The sequence below is a fragment of the Diabrotica virgifera genome, chromosome 9, assembly GCF_917563875.1.
Source record: "Diabrotica virgifera virgifera chromosome 9, PGI_DIABVI_V3a".
Classification (NCBI taxonomy): Eukaryota; Metazoa; Arthropoda; class Insecta; order Coleoptera; family Chrysomelidae; genus Diabrotica; species Diabrotica virgifera.
The window spans coordinates 120,588,408-120,609,680 of NC_065451.1; the positions used below are offsets into that span (position 1 = coordinate 120,588,408).

The 21,273-nt window shown below is 33.5% G+C and overlaps 2 protein-coding genes across 2 annotated transcripts; one reads left to right on the top strand and one right to left on the bottom strand.

Annotated features, from left to right (window-relative positions):
• Positions 1 to 613: 613 nt before the first annotated feature.
• Positions 614 to 3,058, top strand: LOC114340529 (uncharacterized). The gene is made up of 2 exons (XM_028291279.2): positions 614 to 1,066; positions 2,192 to 3,058. The coding sequence occupies exons 1-2, from the start codon at positions 614 to 616 to the stop codon at positions 3,011 to 3,013; spliced, it is 1,275 nt and encodes a 424-aa protein (XP_028147080.2). The 3' UTR covers positions 3,014 to 3,058.
• A 379-nt stretch (positions 3,059 to 3,437) lies between these two features.
• On the bottom strand, positions 3,438 to 4,657 carry LOC126891276 (uncharacterized). The gene is made up of 3 exons (XM_050660455.1): positions 4,304 to 4,657; positions 4,039 to 4,242; positions 3,438 to 3,464 (listed from the first exon to the last, which is right to left on the bottom strand). Exons 1-3 carry the CDS (start codon positions 4,655 to 4,657, stop codon positions 3,438 to 3,440), a joined length of 585 nt encoding a protein of 194 aa, XP_050516412.1.
• Positions 4,658 to 21,273: the final 16,616 nt, after the last annotated feature.

Here is a 21,273-nt window from a genome sequence, read left to right on the forward strand (position 1 = left end):
CGTTATACGAGCCCTAACAACTATATGTTGGAACAAGCAGTTATTTTACAAATAAAATGCCAATTTACCGAAATTATTTTATTTAATTTTTTTAATAATTGTAGATATGCAATTAACAACTTTTTTTTTGCGTGTAGAATTATTTTTACACTTTAATTATATATTTCATGTTGGTTACTATTTAACTAATTGTTAGATTCAAAAAACGCTGACAACTAAATATTGGAACAAGCGGTTTTTAACTAATTAAAATAAAAATTAATAATGCGTAACGTCGCCCTTAGCTTGAATAACAGCCTGAACTCTATTAGGCATTGTATCAACTAGGCCTTCACAGAACTCAGGAGTGAAACTATCCCATATTTCTTGCAATTTAGTACGTAGTTGTGGCAAAGTACGCTGAGGGTTATTTCTTAAGCCTTGTTTCCACCGGAGGAACAAATAGCAACATGTAGCAACATTTTTGTTGCCTGTGTTTCTTCTTGTTTGTAAATTTAGGGACTTATTAGCAACAAATGTAAACTTTTTATTTCCACTGACAGAACTTTTTGTTTCCGGTCGTTTCTGATAACTGAGAGAGAGCAACTTAGTGTTTCCACCGCGGTTGGTAAACATGGATCAAGATGATGAAATAGCTGCAGCAGCGGCGGCCTATATAGTGTTGTCGGCAAAAAAGAAAAAAAGAATGCACAAATGTTGGGTGAAACCAAGTCTCTGTGATAGAAGTGAATATGGTGGCATGCATCTACTCAATGTATTAAAAAAAGACGATGTATACATAGGAAATAATAAAAATAATGGTAGTGTCAAAAATTTTTTACGAATGTCCAGCACCGATTTTGAATGGTTATTATGTCAAATTGCCCCCAAAATACAGAAAGAAGATACAAATTATAGACAAGCCATTTCACCAATGGAACGACTACTGCTCACACTGCGATTCCTTGCAACAGGCGATTCTTACCATTCCTTGATGTACTTGTTCAAAATTTCGGTATCATCAATTAGTAGAATTATACCAGAAGTATGTAAAGTAATCGCTGAAGTTCTGAAGGATAAACTTAAGGTAAGTAGATACCTCGGTAGATATACAGCTTTTCAATCAAATGACATAATGTAATTAGTAGTAGACATTTTATTAAATTTTAATAAAAACCAATTTTTTGAAGTGTGAGAAAAAAATTAACAAGATATTCTATTTAAATTCTAAATAAAAAATTTAAAAAATCTAATTAAAAAATTAAAGAGATATTCTTTTTAACAAATAATATTTTATCAGTAATTTACATCAAGTCCTGCATCTGACATGGCCAGACGTATCGCATCAGATATAGATGATTCTTGAAGATTTCTACAAGGCTGCTTTTCTTTTGAGAGTGTCGAATTGTTTGTCTCTGTTTGGGGAAGATAGTTAGTTTCATAACAAGAGCTATTTGGGGATGGCATAGGTGTGTGTGTTGTTGAGGCTGGTGATGTTACAGAATCATTGGTACTGGATGAGTAATAGTTCTGGTTATCTGAATAATATCTTGCTGTGTTGTTATTGGCCGAAGGTGTATGCCAACTTTGATAACATGGAAATGGCCGATCGTATTTACCCATAGATGCGTCATACAAAATATTAGAGATCAAATACTCTACCGTGTTTTTAGCGTTTTCATTTTGAAGATTTTCGATTTTACAGGCAACTAGTTCGCCGAAAATTTGGAACCGATTACGTGGCTTTTTATTTTGTAGCTGCTTCAGCAATACATATGCCTCTTCCTGTCGTTCGTCAGTTTTCACATCAGCTTGTCTTTTCTTCATTGTTTTTGGACTTTTAAAGAGCCTAGGTCCCTGTTTACTTTTTGTAGTGCTGCTTGTGGAAGGCGTTGGAGATCTGGTTCTGTTTTCATTAGGCTTTGTAGGTGTTTCAGTAATAGCAGCAACAGTTTTGTTCAGAGTGTCGACGTCATTGTTCGCCTCTCCAACAATAAAAGAAGAATCAGTTACTGCATCTGCCTCGTCTGCTATATTGGAATCTTGCGATTCAACTTCCCCGCTGTCCGTTGCACTGCTGTCTGACCCATCATCTTCACCCTGAAAATTAAAAATATATTTTTACTTCTTACTCTTTTAATATGAAATACAAATTATATTTAAAGCGAGAGAAGTTTTGATTAAACAAATTTACCGGTTTTTTATTTTTCAGATGCCTCAGAGTAGAGAGGAGTGGCTTATTACGGGACATCAATTCGCTAATCTTTGGAATTTTCCTAAATGTGCCGGGGTTATGGATGGCAAACACATTATGATACAAGCACCAAAACATAGTGGCAGTGAATTTTATAATTATAAGTCCTTCTTCAGTGTGGTGTTATTTATTGTGGCCAACGCAAATTATGAGGTGATGTATCTTAATGTGGGCAGCCAAGGTCGTATATCCGACGGTGGAGTGTTTGACAGTACTCATTTCAAAAAAATGTTATATCAAAACACGCTCAATTTGCCTGAATTAGAACCATTGCCAGGAAGAACAAAAGCTGTTCCGTTTGTTTTTCTAGGAGATGACGCTTTTCCCCTATCACCAAACTTATTGAAACCTTACCCTGGCACTCAAGAGAAAGGTTCCTCAAAACGAATTTTTAATTACCGCTTGTCACGCGCTAGGCGTATTTCTGAGAACGTTTTTGGAATCATGTCTGCTAGGTTCAGGGTATTAAGAAAACCCATGTTACTTGAACCCGACAGAGTGGAATTAGTTGTTGCTGCATGTGTATATCTCCATAATTTTCTGAGAAGCAGTTTACATTCCCGAAAGTCATACTCACCTCCTGGCACCTTTGATTCAGAAGACAAAGATACGGGCGAAAGGATCCCAGGTTCTTGGAGAAACGAAATAAACAACAATATGTTTGCATCACTGCAAAAACAAGCACGTAATTCAACGTTGGAAGCTAAACAAGTTCGAGATGAATTTGCTCAATATTTTATGTCACCCGAAGGAATGGTTCCATGGCAAAATAATTTTTAACTTTGTATAAAAATTACAAATAAAACAAAAAAAATACGTACCTCACTTGTAGTTATTCCTTTTTCAGTACATTTTCTAACTTTGTTCCTGCCCGCAAGAAACAACAAGACTTCATAAGCAAACCACTTTGAAATAAATACGGCGCCGGCTCCCGACTTTTTTAACGTACGATATTTTTTTCTTTCTCTATAGAATTGTGCAATATCATTTTTCATTTTTCTTTTCACTTCTTCTATATTTGAGCCTGTTTTTTCTGCCAATGTTGTCCAAGCATCGTGTTTCGCATTTCTACATTTATACTGGGCGTGCTTTGTATTCCATAAACACTCACAAAGCTTATAGTTTTCGATTAATTCGAGTACTAACTCATTTGTCCACATGAACGGCATTTTTCTATTTTTTCACACGTCCGACCGACTATAAATTATTCCACGTTCGCCGTCGAGCTGCACTAGACAAAAACAAGTCACTACAAGTTGCTGTATCTGTTTCCACTCAGACAACAATATGTTTATGTTGCCTGTTGTTGCCGTATTTCTTTTTAAGTTTACCGCTAAAACTGGAAACCACCAACAATCGCAAACATGCAACATTTGTTGTCGAAACAAGAAGAAACACTTTAGGAACTTTGAGGAACTTTGCGAAACATTTTTAAGCAACAAGCAACAGAAACACAAAAGTTCCTTCATGTTCCTCTGGTGGAAACTATACTTTAGGCGTTGTTTCATTTTGTGCCAAAGTGTCTCTATTGGATTAAGATCCGGGCTACTAGAAGGATGTGACAAAACTTTAATGTCATGTTCTCCCATCCATTTTTTGGTAGATTTAGCCGTATGGCATGAGGCTCCGTCCTATTGAAAGATAAAATCTCCGGATGGATATAACCTTGCCGCACTTGGTAAAAACGAATGGTCAAGGATATCTTGATATTTGGCTGCGTTTACTATGCCTTCAATAAAATGTAAAGTTCCCACCCCTTTGGCCGACATACAACCCCGCACCATGATACCCTGTGGAAACTTTACAGTCCTTTTGAGACAATCTTTATGGACTGCTTCTGTCTTTTCTCTAATCACACGCTTTCGGTAATCTCCCACACAGACATCAAATTTGCTTTCGTCGCTATAGATAACTTTGTCCCAGTCAAGTTTGGTCCACGAAAGTTTAGATTTAGCCCAAATATAACGATTCCTTTTCTGAGCTTCCGTCAACAATGGTTTTTCTTTGGCCTATTCAAATAAAGAGAAAAATAGAAAATTTATATCGCAAATAAAAACCTATCAAACATACCTTATAAAAACTAAGACCGTTTTTGTGGATATATTTGCGACAACATTCTCTGGAGACATTCATCCCAGTTTCTCTATTCCATCTAGCAGTTACTTCTCGTAGTGTATTTCTTCTTCCCGACTTACATATTCTGATTAAATGTCTGACACTCCTTTGAGAAACAGCTTTTGGACGGCCTGAGCTTTTGCCGCGAACATCAATACTGGCAGTTTCACCATATTTCTTAATTATATTAAACACTGTAGATGTTGCTACCGTTAATTCACTGGAAATTTCACGCATTGTTTTACCCTTGTGGTACTGATTAATAATGATTTCTCGCACTTTTGGATCAGTAGGTTTTCCGCGTGCCATTATTGTATTTTACCGATAATAACTGACAGTTGTTAATTTATTCAAACTCAAATGACGCGTTATAATAATTGACTAAATAATTGAATAAAAATGGTATACATTTTTATTGTTATAATAATTATTGTTGACAACAAACTAGCTACTCGTATGTTTGATTTCAAAGCCTTCTTTCCGTCAAGCTTATAAAACTTCACTCATTTCTCGCCAGGCACGCTAAAACGCCAGGAAATTTTAAAATGTTCCAATATTTAGTTGTCAGCAGTTTTCGATCATTAAACAATTAATTGAACAGTATTGAACATAAAATATATAATTAAACCGTAGAAATAATTCCATACATCATAAAAAATGTTGTTAATTTCATATTTACATTTAAAAAAAAAATGTAAATAAAAGAATTTCGGTAAATTGGCATTTTATTCGCCAAATAACTGCTTGTTCCAACATATAGTTGTTAGGGCTCGTAACATAACATTTTTCTGGATAAAGCAGGTAGACTTGAAGTCTTGCGAGGAGGGGTAGGAGGAGGAATTTTAGGTGCAACAGGAAATTGATCTATGTATATGAAATTAATATAAATGTTATTTTATACATTGTAATTATACAGGGTGTTTCATTGGGTAAGTAGCATACGTTAACTGTAGAAACGGAACGCTTAGTTGGTCTCAAAAATACCATGTACGCATATTTATTTTATATTAGAATACGCATATTCTTTAAGGTGTTCAAGCAATTAATTATGTATAATTATAAAAAATCAGGTCCAGATTAAAAAATATTGGAAAATGCTCTGACCTATATTTGTTTTAAATGGATTCTGTACTTTAAAAGAGGAGGAAAAACCAAATTTAGTAATATACTTTGAATTTTCGGCAAAATATTTTTTTGGCAACATTTTGATTTTAAATTAGAAAGTTATGTGAATTGCGAGAGCTCGAAGCAGAAAAAATTGATATACGACTTATAACTTTTTTAACCACGATGTATGTTTTTTATATTCGGAACGCGAATATTCTTTAAGGTGGCGAATATTCTTTAAGGTGCCTAATCCATTAAAATATTTTTAATAAAAAAATCCAGTTCCGGATTAAAAAATATTGGAAAAATGCTCCGGCCAAAAATAACACCCTGTACATTAAATTAAAAAGGAATGGATTCTACACTTAAAAGAGAATGAAAAACCAAATTTAGTGGTATACTTTGAATTTCTGACACAGAGTTTTTACTGGTAAAATTTTTAATTTGAATCCTGAAATTATTAAGGCATATTCATTTTTATCAATGTTTGACCCATTAAGTATAGTATATTTGAGCCGCCTAAGTGTCCCCTTTCTGCAGTTAACGTATGTTACTTTCCCAAATAAACACCCTGTATATTAACCTTTGATATAGGATATTTTAACAGTATCATATATCACAGATATAAAATATGATTGTTAATTATTATGTCTACGACATCCGTTGGATGGGTTCGGATTGCAATTCAGTAATTTTCGGAACAAAATACAAATGTACACATACACATGTCGCGCGAACGACACTGCCGGCAAGCCTTAGTTAATTGGCGTCAAATTAAAAAAAAACTCAATATTCGCATTTGCATTCGCGAATGTCGGTGGCAGATATTCGCATTCGCGGATGTTAAAAAAATGACATTCGTTGCATAACTAGTACGTACAGGTACTTAACCCTATACTCACTAAGCAAAACATAAAACAGAATATGTATGGTTCGTGGATTACTATTGAACAACATACATCCTGGGGTAAACTGTAGGAAATAAAAATGTTGGAAATAAAAGTAAAACAACAACCTTCCTACAAAATGAACAGTTTATTTATTTGTCTGGTTAAAATTGAAGTGTTTATTGGCTGTGTTTATTAAAATTGAAGATTTCCTGAAGGAAAAATTAAATTAATGTGTTAGATAGTTCTGATATAAACACACTAGAAGTTAAATTCTACAAACAATTGACAGAAAAAATAATAATTTATCAAATATAGAATATATTAAATATTTATATACGAGTATAAGCTCCTGAAGGTAAGAAAATTAAATTTTACAACCAAAAATTTACAACATCTTGTACTAATCTTAATAAAATTAAATACAAAGTTGATATTATTACACTAAATATTTGAACCTTTAATAGAAGATATATTTTTTGTTTGATTCCCATAATAAAAATTAACCAGAAACGACAAAACAAGCATATTACAATCATAAGTAATGGCTGCTTTTTTGTAGCCCATTGTTCGAGAAATAACGTCGTTAATTGCTTTTTTCATGTTATCCTTAGATCAGTTTTGACGATCTGTTTTCCGCTTATATCTACGCACCATATGATTCACAAGCTACAATAAAAACCAACCCTTTAATATAAATATTTAGAGATCTAAAACTTTCAACTATACATAACTTGCCCATGTGGGGCAAAACCGGGTAACTACCCGGTTTTGCCCCACATGTACTGTCCGGTTGTGCCCCACAGCTCATTTTTTAAACAACCTTAAATAATAAAAAATTATATGCGGATCTGGACAAAACCACTATGTTTCTTGCAGCCAAATATCTGTTAAATCACTTTATGTATGCGAAATTATCATAGTATAGAGTTAAATGCATCTGTAGGTAAAAATAAATAAAGACAAAATAAGATTACGTACCTTAAATTCAACTGATTGTGCAAAACGCTAGTAAACAAACACGCCACACCCTACAAAATTTGATGAAATACTGGCGTCTTATGAGAGATCAGCGTAGTGCTACGTGACTAAAATTTAACCGCCGATTTCCAGAAAAAATGGGGTATCCAGTTATGCCCCGATACCCTCTTGTGACTGCCCTTCCCCTACTCGGTATGTTGTTAAAATGTCTTGCATATTCCACACTTCTAGGTCGTGCGAGAAGGAGGAGGAGCATTAGGTAGAGCAGGAAATGAGAATCTGGTGTCAAAATTCTCGGTATATAGGTCTATGGTGTCAAAATCCTTTGTATCTTTCATATTTCTGGATGGTCCAGGTAATCCAAATTTCGTAAGAGGAGAAACTTTAGGTAGAGAATGAGATGTACTCCGTATGTTGTTAAACTGTCTTGCATATTCCACACTTCTAGGTCGCGCGAGAAAGAGGACGAACATTAGGTAGAGCAGGAAATGAGAATCTGGTGTCAAAATTCTTGGCATCCAGGTCTATGGTGTCAAAATCCTTTGTATCTTTCATATTTCTGGATGGCCCAGGTAATCCAAATTTCGTGAGAGGATAAACTTTAGGTAGAGAATGAGATGTACTCCGTATGTTGTTTAAATGTCTTTCATATTCCACACTTCTAGGTCGTGCGAGAAGGAGGAGGAGCATAGGTAGAGCAGGAAATGAGAATCTGGCGTCAAAATCCCGGTAACTAGGTCTATGGTGTCAAAATCATTTGTATCTTTCATATTTCTGGATGGCCCAGGTAATCCAAATTTCGTGCGAGGAGTAACTTTAGGTATAGAATGAGATGTACTTCGTTTGTTGTTAAAATGTCTTGCATATTCCACACTTCTAGGTCTTGCGAGAAGGAGGAGGAGCATTAGGTAGAGCAGGAAATTAGAATCTGGTTATAACATTCCGTTAACTTCTAATCATTTTTATTGTTATGCGATTTAAATTTTAATAATGTTCTGTTTCTGTTTCTATTTCATAATGAAATATTTCACTGACGTCATCACAAACCTATAGATTAGCAGACCTGTACGTTTTGTACCTTGTGTACTCCTGGCGGTAAACCCATGAACCGTATTGTGACATTGTCGGCGTTGAACGGAAAATAAGATATCACTTTGGTCGGAGCATTCAACCGAATAAGTACCTAGTGGCAGATAACCTATCCACGTAAAAGTGGCGAATATTTCATTCTTGTTTCAAGTCATAGTATTATTTTGAAAAGAAATTATCCAAGTTTATTACGTATGTGTTTAGTGGGCTGAAGAAACGAGGTTGGAGGTTCGCAGCAGTGATTTGTGGTTTATCTGGTAAATAATTTTTTTAACACGCTACTATAACCCCATATTAGTTTTTTGTCTTATTTGACGTCTTCAAAAAAATTTTACTATTAAATCTTGCAGTGAGCTTATTAATTCAGGCTGGTATCTTTTAACTATTTCATTGTCTGTAATATCCACTCAGAGGGAAAGTATTTTGTCATAAATCTTATAAAATTATCTCTCTTAATTTGTGGGGTTATGTTACATCACATATTACCCAATTCCAATTTTATATATTATAATCATGAAGTTCTGAAACATAGTAAATTCCGTACATCATATCCACCGATTCTGTTCCGATATTTGGTATTTTCATAAATGTTTACACTACTTTGGCATTATTCCATATCAATTATTAACTATACTATCTTTTATGAAAAGCTATTTCCAAAATAAATATATTTAGCATTTAAATTTTAGACTTGTCTACATATTATCGAGTCAAGGCCATTTTATATGCCAATCTTATGACAAGGTCACCAAACAGTCTAGTGGAAGATTGTTTTTTTTCCTTTCTAATGAGATAGCTTTTTCTGATTCTTCTTTATTCTAAATAAAAACTTCCTGATTTTTGTTTTTCTTTCTCTGACTTTTCCCTACATTATTACAAGGAAGTAAAACCAGGATTCTATTTTTTTAGCCACTGGGGAAAATCTTTTAACTACTCCTACCACCTGAGAAGGACCGCTTTTCGACCAACTCACCTAGGGGACAAGTACTAGAGGAACATGTAATTTTTGTTCTTCATTATCCTGCATTTTGGAGAATTGCCGTGTTACGGTTGACTGCGTAGCACCATTCTGTGCTTAAGACTTTACTGAGAAGTAGTAAGGAAAACTTGTGGGGACAATATCAGGTCAATCGGGTTTGTTTCGGGAACTTTTTATATTTAACAGTGCAATAGTTATCTACCTATACCAGTACACTTATACACTTATTTTTTTTATAATATCCAGAACATTTAAGTAATTAACATACACATAATTCAATAGCGCTCCCACACCTGTATGTCTCTTTGTAAAATAGGATAATTTGGGCCCAAATAACCTTTTCCCATACAGTAGTTCCTTACATTTATTTTTTTTTTATTAATATTATTAGACTTGTTTCCCATATTTTTCATATAACTATATATATATTTTAATATTATTAGCTTGTTTCTTGTAATTTAAATTCACAATTTGTTTGCTTAACTTAAATTCATTTGTTATTAAATTAAATTCAATCCCTAATCCCTATCCCTTCAGGATAGCTATTAGTTTTACTTGGTCATTATTAAAAACCACGAGTCAGAAAAAGGATCTTTATCATCCAGGACTGCGTTGGTTCAGTTAGGTGTTGCCTATTCAACTCATTGAGTTATATATATTTGTATGGTTTATCCTAGGTAGGTATTTTTAGTATTGATTTCTTGTAGTATTTAACGTTGCTGTACGTATTACAATCGTACGATTATTTGGTGAAGGTTGTTGTTTAACCTTAGTGTAAGTTGGGGGTACGCTCCATATAAGAGCTACCCCAGTACTAATGTAATTACAGTTGTATACTCATATTCAGATAGGTAGTTAAGTCAAATTGTCATTTTAGAGTTACATAGTTTGTATTTTTTCTAACTCAGAGGTTAAAATCTAAGTAGTTATATTTAATAAATATTTATTTGTTTTTTATTAACAGTTAATTATTATGTCTACGACATCCGTTGGATGGGTTCGGATTGCAATTCAGTAATTTTCGGAACAAATACAAATGTACACATACACATGTCGCGCGAACGACACTGCCGGCAAGCCTTAGATAATTGGCGTCAAATTAAAAAAAAAACTCAATATTCGCAATTGCATTCGCGAATGTCGGTGGCAGACATTCGCATTCGTGAATGTTAAAAAAATGACATTCGTTGCATCACTAGTACGTACAGGTACTTAACCCTATACTCACTAAGCAAAACATAAAACAGAATATGCATGGTTCGTGGATTACTATTGAACAAAATACATCCTGGGGTAAACAAAATGTTGGAAATAAAAGTAAAACAACAACCTTCCTACAAAATGAATAGTTTATTTATTTGTCTGGTTAAAATTGAAGTGTTTATTGGCTATGTGTTTATTAAAATTGAATATTTCCTGAAAGAAAAATTAAATTAATGTGTTAGATAGTTCTGATATAAACACACTAGAAGTTAAATTCTACAAACAATTGACAGAAAAAAAAAATAATTTATCAAATATAAAATATATTAAATATTTGTATACGAGTATAAGCTCCTGAAGGTAAGAAAATTAAATTTTACAACCAAAAATTTACAAAATCTTGTACTAATCTTAATAAAATTAAATACAAAGTTGATATTATTACACTAAATATTTGAACCTTTAATAGTAGATATATTTTTTGTTTGATTCCCTTAATAAAAATTAACCAGAAACGACAAAACAAGCATATTACAATCATAAGTAATGGCTGCTTTTTTGTAGCCCATTGTTCGAGAAATAACGTCGTTAATTGCTTTTTTCATGTCATCCTTAGATCAGTTTTGACGATCTGTTTTCCGCTTATATGTACGCACCATATGATTCACAAGCTACAATAAAAACCAACCCTTTAATATAAATATTTATAGATCTAAAACTTTCAACTATACATAACTTGCCCATGTGGTGCAAAACTCACCGGGTAGTTACCCGGTTTTGCCCCACATGGACTGTCCGGTTGTGCCCCACAGCTCATTTTTTAAACAACCTTAAATAATAAAATATTAGATGCGCATCTGGACAAAACACTCTGTTTCTTGCAGCCAAATATCTGTTAAATCACTTTATATATGCGAAATTATCATAGTATAGAGTTAAATGCATCTGTAGGTAAAAATAAATAAAGACAAAATAAGATTACGTACCTTAAATTCAACTTAGTAATTCAACGCTAGTAAACAAACACGCCACACCCTACAAAATTTGATGAAATTCTGGCGCCTTATAAGAGATCAGCGTAGTGCTACGTGATTAAAATTTAACCGCCGATTTTCATAAAAATTGGGGTATCCAGTTATGCCCCGATACCCGCTTCTGACCCCCCTCCCCTACTCGGTATGTTGTTAAAATGTCTTGCATATTCTACACTTCTAGGTCGTGCGAGAAGGAGGAGGAGCATTAGGTAGAGCATAAAGTGAGAATCTGGTGTCAAAATTCTCGGTATATAGGTCTATGGTGTCAAAATCCTTTGGATCTTTCATATTTCTGGATGGCCCAGGTAATCCAAATTTCGTGCGGGGAGAAACTTTAGGTAGATAATGAGATGTACTTCGTATGTTGTTAAAATGTCTTACATATTCCACACTTCTAGGTCACGCGAGAAAGAGGAGGAGCATTAGGTAGAGCAGGAAATGAGAATCTGGTGTCAAAATTCTCGGTATCTAGGTCTATGGTGACAAAATCCTTTGTATCTTTCATATTTCTGGATGGCCCAAGTAATCCAAATTTCGTGCGAGGAGAAACTTTAGGTAGAGAATGAGATGTACTTCGTATGTTGTTAAAATGTCTTGTATATTCCACACTTCTAGGTCGTGTGAGAATGAGAAGGAGCATTAGGTAGAGCAGGAAATGAGAATCTGGTGTCAAAATCCCCGGTAACTAGGTCTATGGTGTCAAAATCATTTGTATCTTTCATATTTCTGGATGGCCCAGGTAATCCAAATTTCGTACGAGGAGAAACTTTAGGTAGAGAATGAGATGCACTCGTTATGTTGTTAAAATGTCTTGCATATTCCACACTTCTAGGTCGTGCGAGAAGGAGGAGGAGCATTAGGTAGAGCAGGAAATAAGAATCTGGTGCCAAATTCTCGATATCTAGGACTATGGTGTCAAAATCCTTTGTATCTTTCATATTTCTGAATGGCCCAGGTAATCCAAATTTCATGCGAGGGTAAAATTTAGGTAGAGACTAAAATGTAGTCGGTATGTTGTTAACATTTCTTGCATATTCCACACTGCTTTATGAAACTAATGTCGTGCGAGAAGGAGGGGGAGCATTAGATAGAGCAGGAAATGAGAATCTGGTGTTAAGATCCTCGGTATCTAGGTCTATGGTGTCAAAATCCTTTGTATCTTTCATATTTCTGGATGGCCCAAGTAATCCAAATTTCGTGCGAGGAGAAACTTTAGGTAGAGAATGAGATGTACTTCGTATGTTGTTAAAATGTCTTGTATATTCCACACTTCTAGGTCGTGTGAGAATGAGAAGGAGCATTAGGTAGAGCAGGAAATGAGAATCTGGTGTCAAAATCCCCGGTAACTAGGTCTATGGTGTCAAAATCATTTGTATCTTTCATATTTCTGGATGGCCCAGGTAATCCAAATTTCGTACGAGGAGAAACTTTAGGTAGAGAATGAGATGCACTCGTTATGTTGTTAAAATATCTTGCATATTCCACACTTCTAGGTCGTGCGAGAAGGAGGAGGAGCATTAGGTAGAGCAGGAAATAAGAATCTGGTGCCAAATTCTCGATATCTAGGACTATGGTGTCAAAATCCTTTGTATCTTTCATATTTCTGAATGGCCCAGGTAATCCAAATTTCATGCGAGGGTAAAATTTAGGTAGAGACTAAAATGTAGTCGGTATGTTGTTAACATTTCTTGCATATTCCGCACTGCTTTATGAAACTAATGTCGTGCGAGAAGGAGGGGGAGCATTAGATAGAGCAGGAAATGAGAATCTGGTGTTAAGATCCTCGGTATCTAGGTCTATGGTGTCAAAATCCTTTGTATCTTTCATATTTCTGGATGGCCCATGTAATCCAAATTCCGTGCGAGGCATAACTTTAGGTAGAGAATAATAATATTTACTTGGTATATTGTTAACATTTCTTGCATATTCCACACTTCTAGGTCGTGCGAGAAGGAGGAGGAGCGTTAGGTAGGGCAGGCAATGAAAATCTGGTATCAAAATCGTCGGTATGAGGTATATGAGGTCAAAACCATGCAAATGCAATGTACCAAGATTCTTGGTACATCGCGTTTTTCTGGATAAAGCAGGTAAACTTGGAAGTCTTGCGAGGAGGAGGAGGAAGAATTTTAGGTGCAACAGGAAATTGGTCTATGTATAAACACTACGGAATTAAAGATAAGTCACTGAGTTGGATGGAGTCATATTTGTCGGGTAGGAGTCAGTTTGTTAGAACAGACTGTGACTCTGACTTGATGAATGTAACTTGGGGAGTGCCCCAAGGCTCGGTATTGGGACCAGTTCTGTTTTTGGTATATATAAACGATTTAGCCTACCTTGATGTATCTGCTCATTTCACCCTTTATGCAGATGATACCACTCTTATATGGCATGCTAAAGATTTGAATGTCTTACGCCAATCTGTAGGTAGGGAACTCTTAATGATTGGAAATTGGTGCACGGCGAACTTTTTGACATTAAACACTTCTAAAACCAAGCTTCTGTGTTTTAAACATGTTATGCCTGAATTACATCTGGAACTTGAACCTCAGCTGTCCGTCAGGTTTCTTGGCCTGAATATTGATCCTGACCTTAAATTTAAATCGCATATCGAAGCCTTCAATTCAAAACTTGCATCTGGATGCTATGCAATACGGTCGACTAGAAGGGAGCTTGGTTTTGCCCAAGCAAGAACTGTGTACTTTGCACTAGTAGAGTCACATCTTAGATTCGCAATTCAGTTTTGGGAAGCGTGTAGTCAGGAGCTTTTCAGTAGTGTGTTTTTGCTTCAAAAAAAGGCAGTACGCCTGTTGTGCCAGGTAAATTCTAGAGAAACGTGTAAACCTTTATTTATTAAACACAGTATCCTTACACTTGTATCTCTTTTCATTTTGGAAACGGCAAGCATTATTTTTAAGAATAAACATCTATATGAAAATAATAATCGATCTGGACGATTTGCTAGCAATTTAGCTTTGATTACACCTAGAAGCACACTAGTCAAAGACTCATTTATTTTTAACGACATCAAAATTTTTAATAAACTACCTAGTGAAATAAAAAATTTGGAAACTATTAGAAAGTTTAGAAATTCATTAGATAGACTGCTCGCTAAGAGGGCCTATTATGATCTGACAGAATTTTTTGAGGACCATTGGAGCTGATGTATTTGTGATCTTGTGTATATTTTTTTTTGTCAATTTGTTTGTCATTATTGTGATTTAGTTTTACAGCTTGTAGTTTGTTTGTTTTTTATTTTTGACAATACTACATATTTTGTAGTTGTTATATAATGTAAATGTGTTATGTGTTATATTTTATATTTAGTCATATTTTAATTTAATTTATTTATTTAAAACTCTTAAACAGTGTTTGCCAACAAGATTTTTTCTTAGACAATAAACATATATTCTCTCTCTCTCTATATGAAATTAATATAAATGTCATTTTATACAGTGTAATTATACAGGGTGTTTCATTGGATAAGTAGCATATGTTAACTGTAGAAACGGAACGCTTAGTCGGTCTCAAAAATACCATGTATGCATAATTATTTTATATTACAATGCGAATATTATTTAAGGTGTTCAAGCAATGAATTTATTTATAATTATAAAAACTCAGGTCCAGATTAAAAAATATTGGAAAATGCTCTGACCCATATTTGTTTTAAATGGATTCTGTACTTAAAAAGAGGAGGAAAAACCAAATTTAGTAATGTGTTTTGAATTTTCGGCAAAATATTTTTTCTGACAAAATTTTGAATTTAAATTAAGAAGTTATGTGAATTGCGAGAGCTCGAAGCAGAAAAAATTGAGATGCGACTTACAACTTTTTAACCACGATGTATATTTTTTTATATTTGGAACGCGAATATTCTTTAAGGTGTCCAATCCATTAAAATATTTTTAATAAAAAAATTCCAAGTCCGGATTAAAAAATATTGGAAAATGCTGCGACCAAAAACAACACCCTGTAAATTAATTTAAAAAAGAATGGATTCTGCACTTAAAAGGGAATGAAAAACCAAATTTAGTGGTATACTTTGAATTTTTGACACAGAGTTTTTACTGGTAAAATTTTTAATTTGAATCCTGAAATTAATAAGGCATATTCATTTTTATCATTGTTTGTAGTTGATTGAACACCTACAGAATATTCGCGTGTCAAATATAAAATAAATATACAGTGTGGTTAAAAAGTTATGAACCAAACAAGAAAATGGAAAATTAGATGAAACACCCAATAACTTTGTTATTGATGAAGTAAGACCCATTAAGTATAGTATTTTTGGGTCGCCTAAGTGTCCCCTTTCTACAGTTAACGTAAGCTATTTTCCCAAATAAACACCCTGTATATTAACCTTTGATGTAGGATATTTTAACAGTATCATATATCACAGATATAAAATATGATATTGTTAATTATTATGTCTACGACATCCGTTGGATGAGTTCGGATTGCAATTCAGTAATTTTCGGAACAAAATACAAATGTACACATACACATGTCGCGCGAACTACACTGCCGGAAAGCCTTAGATAATTGGGGTCAAATAAAAAAAAACTCAATATTCGCATTTGCATTCGCAAATGTCGGTGGCAGATATTCGCATTTGCGAATGTTAAAAAAATGACATTTGTTGCATCACTAGTACGTACAGTACTTAACCCTATACTCACTAAGCAAAACATAAAACAGAATATGCATGGTTCGTGGATTACTATTGAACAACATACATCCTGGGGTAAACTGTTAAAAATAAAAATGTTGGAAATAAAAGTAAAACAACAACCTTCCTACAAAATGAACAGTTTATTTATTTGTCTGGTTAAATTTGAATTGTTTATTGGCTATGTGTTTATTAAAATTGAAGAATTCCTGAAGGAAAAATTAAATTAATGTGTTAGATAGTTCTGATATAAACACACTAGAAGTTAAATTCTACAAACAATTGACAGAAAAAAAATAATTTATCAAATATAAAATATATCAAATATTTATATACGAGTATAAGCTCCTGAAGGTAAGAAAATTAAATTTTACAACCAAAAATTTACAAAATCTTGTACCAATCTTAATAAAATTAAATACAAAGTTGATAATATTGCACTAAATATTTGAACCTTTAATAGCATATATATTTTTTGTTTGATTCCCTTAATAAAAATTAACCAGAAACGACAAAACAAGCATATTATTACAATCATTGTAACACTTAAGCTGCATGTTTTGAAATACTACTTTAACAAAAAACATGTATTTTTAAAAATTATTAAACAATATTTTAATATTTGTTGTTGATGTCTTCTCTAAAGATATCAGTAGATGAACGCAAATGTTTTTATCAGAGTTAATATTTTCATTATTTAATTTACACAATATTGGTAAATAATGCTGAAAATAAAATAGTTCTGCTTTAGGGTTGACTTGCCTCAAAAAATTATTATTTCTAGTCACTTCTAAAAGTAGTTGATACTTCCTTTAGGAGAATACTTAAAAATAAATCACATTTACTCATACCAGTTGCATACATCTGTACCTGGCATTGTTTATAATGCATGTGGCTTTCTTTCAACAAAATGTCATTTTCTTCAAAAACAAATATTTCACATTCATTTTTTTATTCTCCCAATCAATAACCGGCTTTTTAGAACAAGAGTATGGACATTTTATTTTAACAATTTTTGTGAAAATGTCATTTTCTTGCACCACACCATCTACACTCACATACAGGGTGGTCCTTAAGTAATTTTACATAAGAAACAGTAGATTCTACACTCTAAAATATTACGATTTAACCCAACTTACTTTAATAAAATGTTGATATTAAGAAAGATACAGGGTGGTAAAGTTGAAATTTAAAATTTAATTTTTCGCCATAACTTTCATGTTTATGGAGATTTACTTACAAATATTTATAAGTAGAGGTTTTGAATATGAGGAATTATAATTTGATGCATAATTTTGATGTATCTCATAGAGGACGCCACATATGCCACATATTTGACATACATTTGCGCTTAACTTTTTTGCTCTTCGAGTTAACACTATTTTTCTGATAAAATATTAAAGATACGATATTTCAACAAAAAAAGGTATACTTGTTAATAGCTTCAAAACTGAACAGTTTTCGAGATAATCGCATTTTACAAATCAGCTGCATAACTCTGTTTAACGCAATTATTCCAGGCAACGAATGAAAAATAGAAAAAAACATCAATACTTATAAATTTTGGTATGGAATACCTTCAACTAATTCATTCATATTTCATATCAACATTTATTTCATATTAAATTAAAGTCATAATAATATCATATTTTATTTTCAATTGAAATTAAGAAATAGTTTAACTGAATAACATAAAAGTTTTTATCAAAGTAAGTGTTCGATATGTCCACCATTTTCTTCAATGCGTTCCATAAAAGATCGTCTCATGTTAAATGGCATCATTTTGAAAAGAAACAGCTGCAGCATTTATTTCTTCCCAAAGTTGGTTGCGAGTGTTTCTGACATTCTTGTAGACATGTCGTTTCATTGCTCCCCATACACCAAAATCGAGCGGATTAAATTCTGGGCTACGCGGTGGCCAAGGAAAATGACTACCACGACCAATCCAGCGTTCAGGAAAGTTGTTATCTAGGTATGTTCTCACTGCTCTCGTATAATGTGGTAGTGCATCATCTTGCATTGTAACGTTACAAACGTCACATCTTTGATATTTTATTTTTAAATAATTATTTTATTTTCTTTAACATTTCATTAACAATAATTTTCTTCTATTTGTTTTACCAGTTTTCTTCGTTAAAAACTCGTTGTCGCCCTCTTTTATTATCATCTTTTATTATCCTCTTTTACTATATCTCTTTTTATTTAAATCATCAACTGAACATACCCCGTATTCTTATTCTGTAAATATCTGTCTTTCAATACGGAATATGCTCGCCAATGCCTATGTCGTTTTAATGACAGTGAGCCCCCGTATTTCATTCTCAAAATGGTGGTGAAAATGTCATAAAAGGCAAAGAAGCTTCAAAATTAAATCAGTTTTGTTCCAAATCAAATCTTCCTCTTAGGGTGAGTTTTACATAAAGTTTTTTTAATAATTTCTTAGTCATTATATTCCATCCATACCTAGCATCTTATAACAGTTTTTCTAATATTTTTTATATCTAACCTTCAAATGTTAAACCATGTGTTTAGTTTCTATATTTTACATTCTCATCTATTAAATATTTCTTTCTAATTATGTATGCATGTTTAGCAATTAAAATTTTAACTATTCTCCTCATCTAAATTCCATGTAATATACCCTTGCTATTTGGCAAAGGTACATTTGGGTTTTTCTTCTGGATGATTGATATGTGTATAGTTTTTGGAAAGAAATCTAACTTTTCTCCCTGCGGGAGCTTCAAGCCATCCACTCCGGTGATGGAACTAAGGCTGACACAATGGGGACCATGAAATCTAGGCTGCAACGACCAAGACCGTAGCTGCACTGACCTAGGGCCACAACATCTGCCCAGGTCAAGAGAAGTCCACAGCAGTACCATTCAACATCAAGAAGTTACCATCAGCTACCAAAAGCCATAAGTATAATCCAGAATTGTTAGTTTTTGGCAAGAATTTGAATACATTTGTTAATGCAATTTACTAAGTCATATTTTATTATATCTTTATTGAACAATAAACATGATTAGTTAAAAATATTGTTTTGTTTGCTTCCATTCCAATTTTCATAGTTCATATCTAAGGTTAGGACAAGACGAACACACACCTGAGTGACTGAGCTAAGCTAAGGGTGTAACGATGGCTATCTTGGTTAGCTGAGGTAATATTTTCGGATATTATTTCAATTAGCTGGGGTAGTCCATAGCTTTTTCGTTTCACTGGCGTCCAACGTGGGGCGCCAAAAGTGAGGCGATAAACTATCCCCGATAATTGAAATAATATTCGAGAATAATATTTCAATCAACTATGATAGCTATCGTCTACCCTAGACTAGTTCAATCTCCCAAGTTGTGAGTCCACCTTGTCCTAATCAAAAACATGAACAATGAAAATGCAGAATGGAGCAAATAAAACAATAATATTTAACTAATCATGTTTATTTTTCATAAAGACATAATAATTAATGTATTAAAGAACAATTTACAAGACCTTGCCGAAACTTTACAGATCAGAGATTATACTTATCGATGGCACTTGGTATCTGTCTGCGGGTTCTTGGTGTCTTGCTGTTATTTCTGCATTGGCTCTGGCGACGTGGATGTTCTGGCCGGTGTCGGTTGGTTATTTGGTGTCTTTTTACTGCAGCATCGCCGGCGATATTGGGGGCTCCAGTTTCAGGGAGTCTCCCACGAGGTGAAGGGTTGTTCTGTGCTTTTGTTATTTGTCCAGAAAATCCAATTAAGAAAGTCTGTTTGAAAATCCATGCATTTCAGCATGAACCATATATTTTGCCTAATGGCAATAGTTTAATGGCAATTCTTCCAGCAAATCAATAAAATCATTTTGTAAAAAATGTAAATAGTTATTACCATTCAAATTACGAGGTAACTCGCATGGCCCTAAAAAATGATTTTCAATGATTCCACAGCATACGTTTATTTTGAATTCATGTTGAAAATGCCTTTCTCTTTTAACATGAGGATTTTCAATATCCCAGGAATGATTGTTCCTTAAATTAAAAACCCCACGGCGTGTGAATGTAGCTTCGTCCATAAATAATATTCTATCGACGAAGGAGTGGTCAAGATTTTGCCTGTTTCGGATATCATTTGCAAATCTGCATCTTAAAGGTAAATCTGTTGGCAATAGATTTTGTACATGTGTCTTAAGGGTGAAAATGCTCGCGGTGTAGGATTTTTAAAATTGAAGTTTTGCTGATTCCTAACGCTGAAGATAAACGTCGTGTACTTACTTGAGAATCATCGTCAACGCGAACCATTACTTTATCTTCTTTATCAGTCGTAATCATTTTCGGTCGGAATAAATTGTCACGTTTAGGACGAAATGAACCACTTTCGCCTAAATTCCGAAATAGATGTTGAAATGTTTGATGATTAGGTACTTATTGTAGGTTGTCAAAATCATTCGTGATATCAGCCTACTATGTTAAAATTTGCCGTAATGAATTAACTAAGAATGGAGTTGTCTAATGATGACATCCAAACTGGCTCTAAATGAAGCATGTATCAAGTATTCAGTGCTTTAACGCACAAACATGTAAAAAATACATGTTTTACATATGTAAAAAAATAATAGCGTATACTATTTTTTCTTTAATATTTTGGAAACTATCAACTTTAGTTGAAGATATTCCTTACCAAAATTTTTAAGTATTGATGTTTTTTTCTATTTTTCCTTCGTTGCCTGGAATAATTGCGTTAAACAGAGTTATGCAGCTGATTTGTAAAATGCGATTTTCTCGAAAACTGTTCAGTTTTGAAGCTACTAACAAGTATACCTTTTTTTGTTGAAATATCGTATCTTTAATATTTTATCAGAAAAATAGTGTTAACTCGAAGAGCAAAAAAGTTAAGCGCAAGTTTATGTCAAATATGTGGCATATGTGGCGTTCTGTATGAGATACATCAAAATTATGCATCAAATTATAATTCCTCATACTCAAAACCTCTACATGT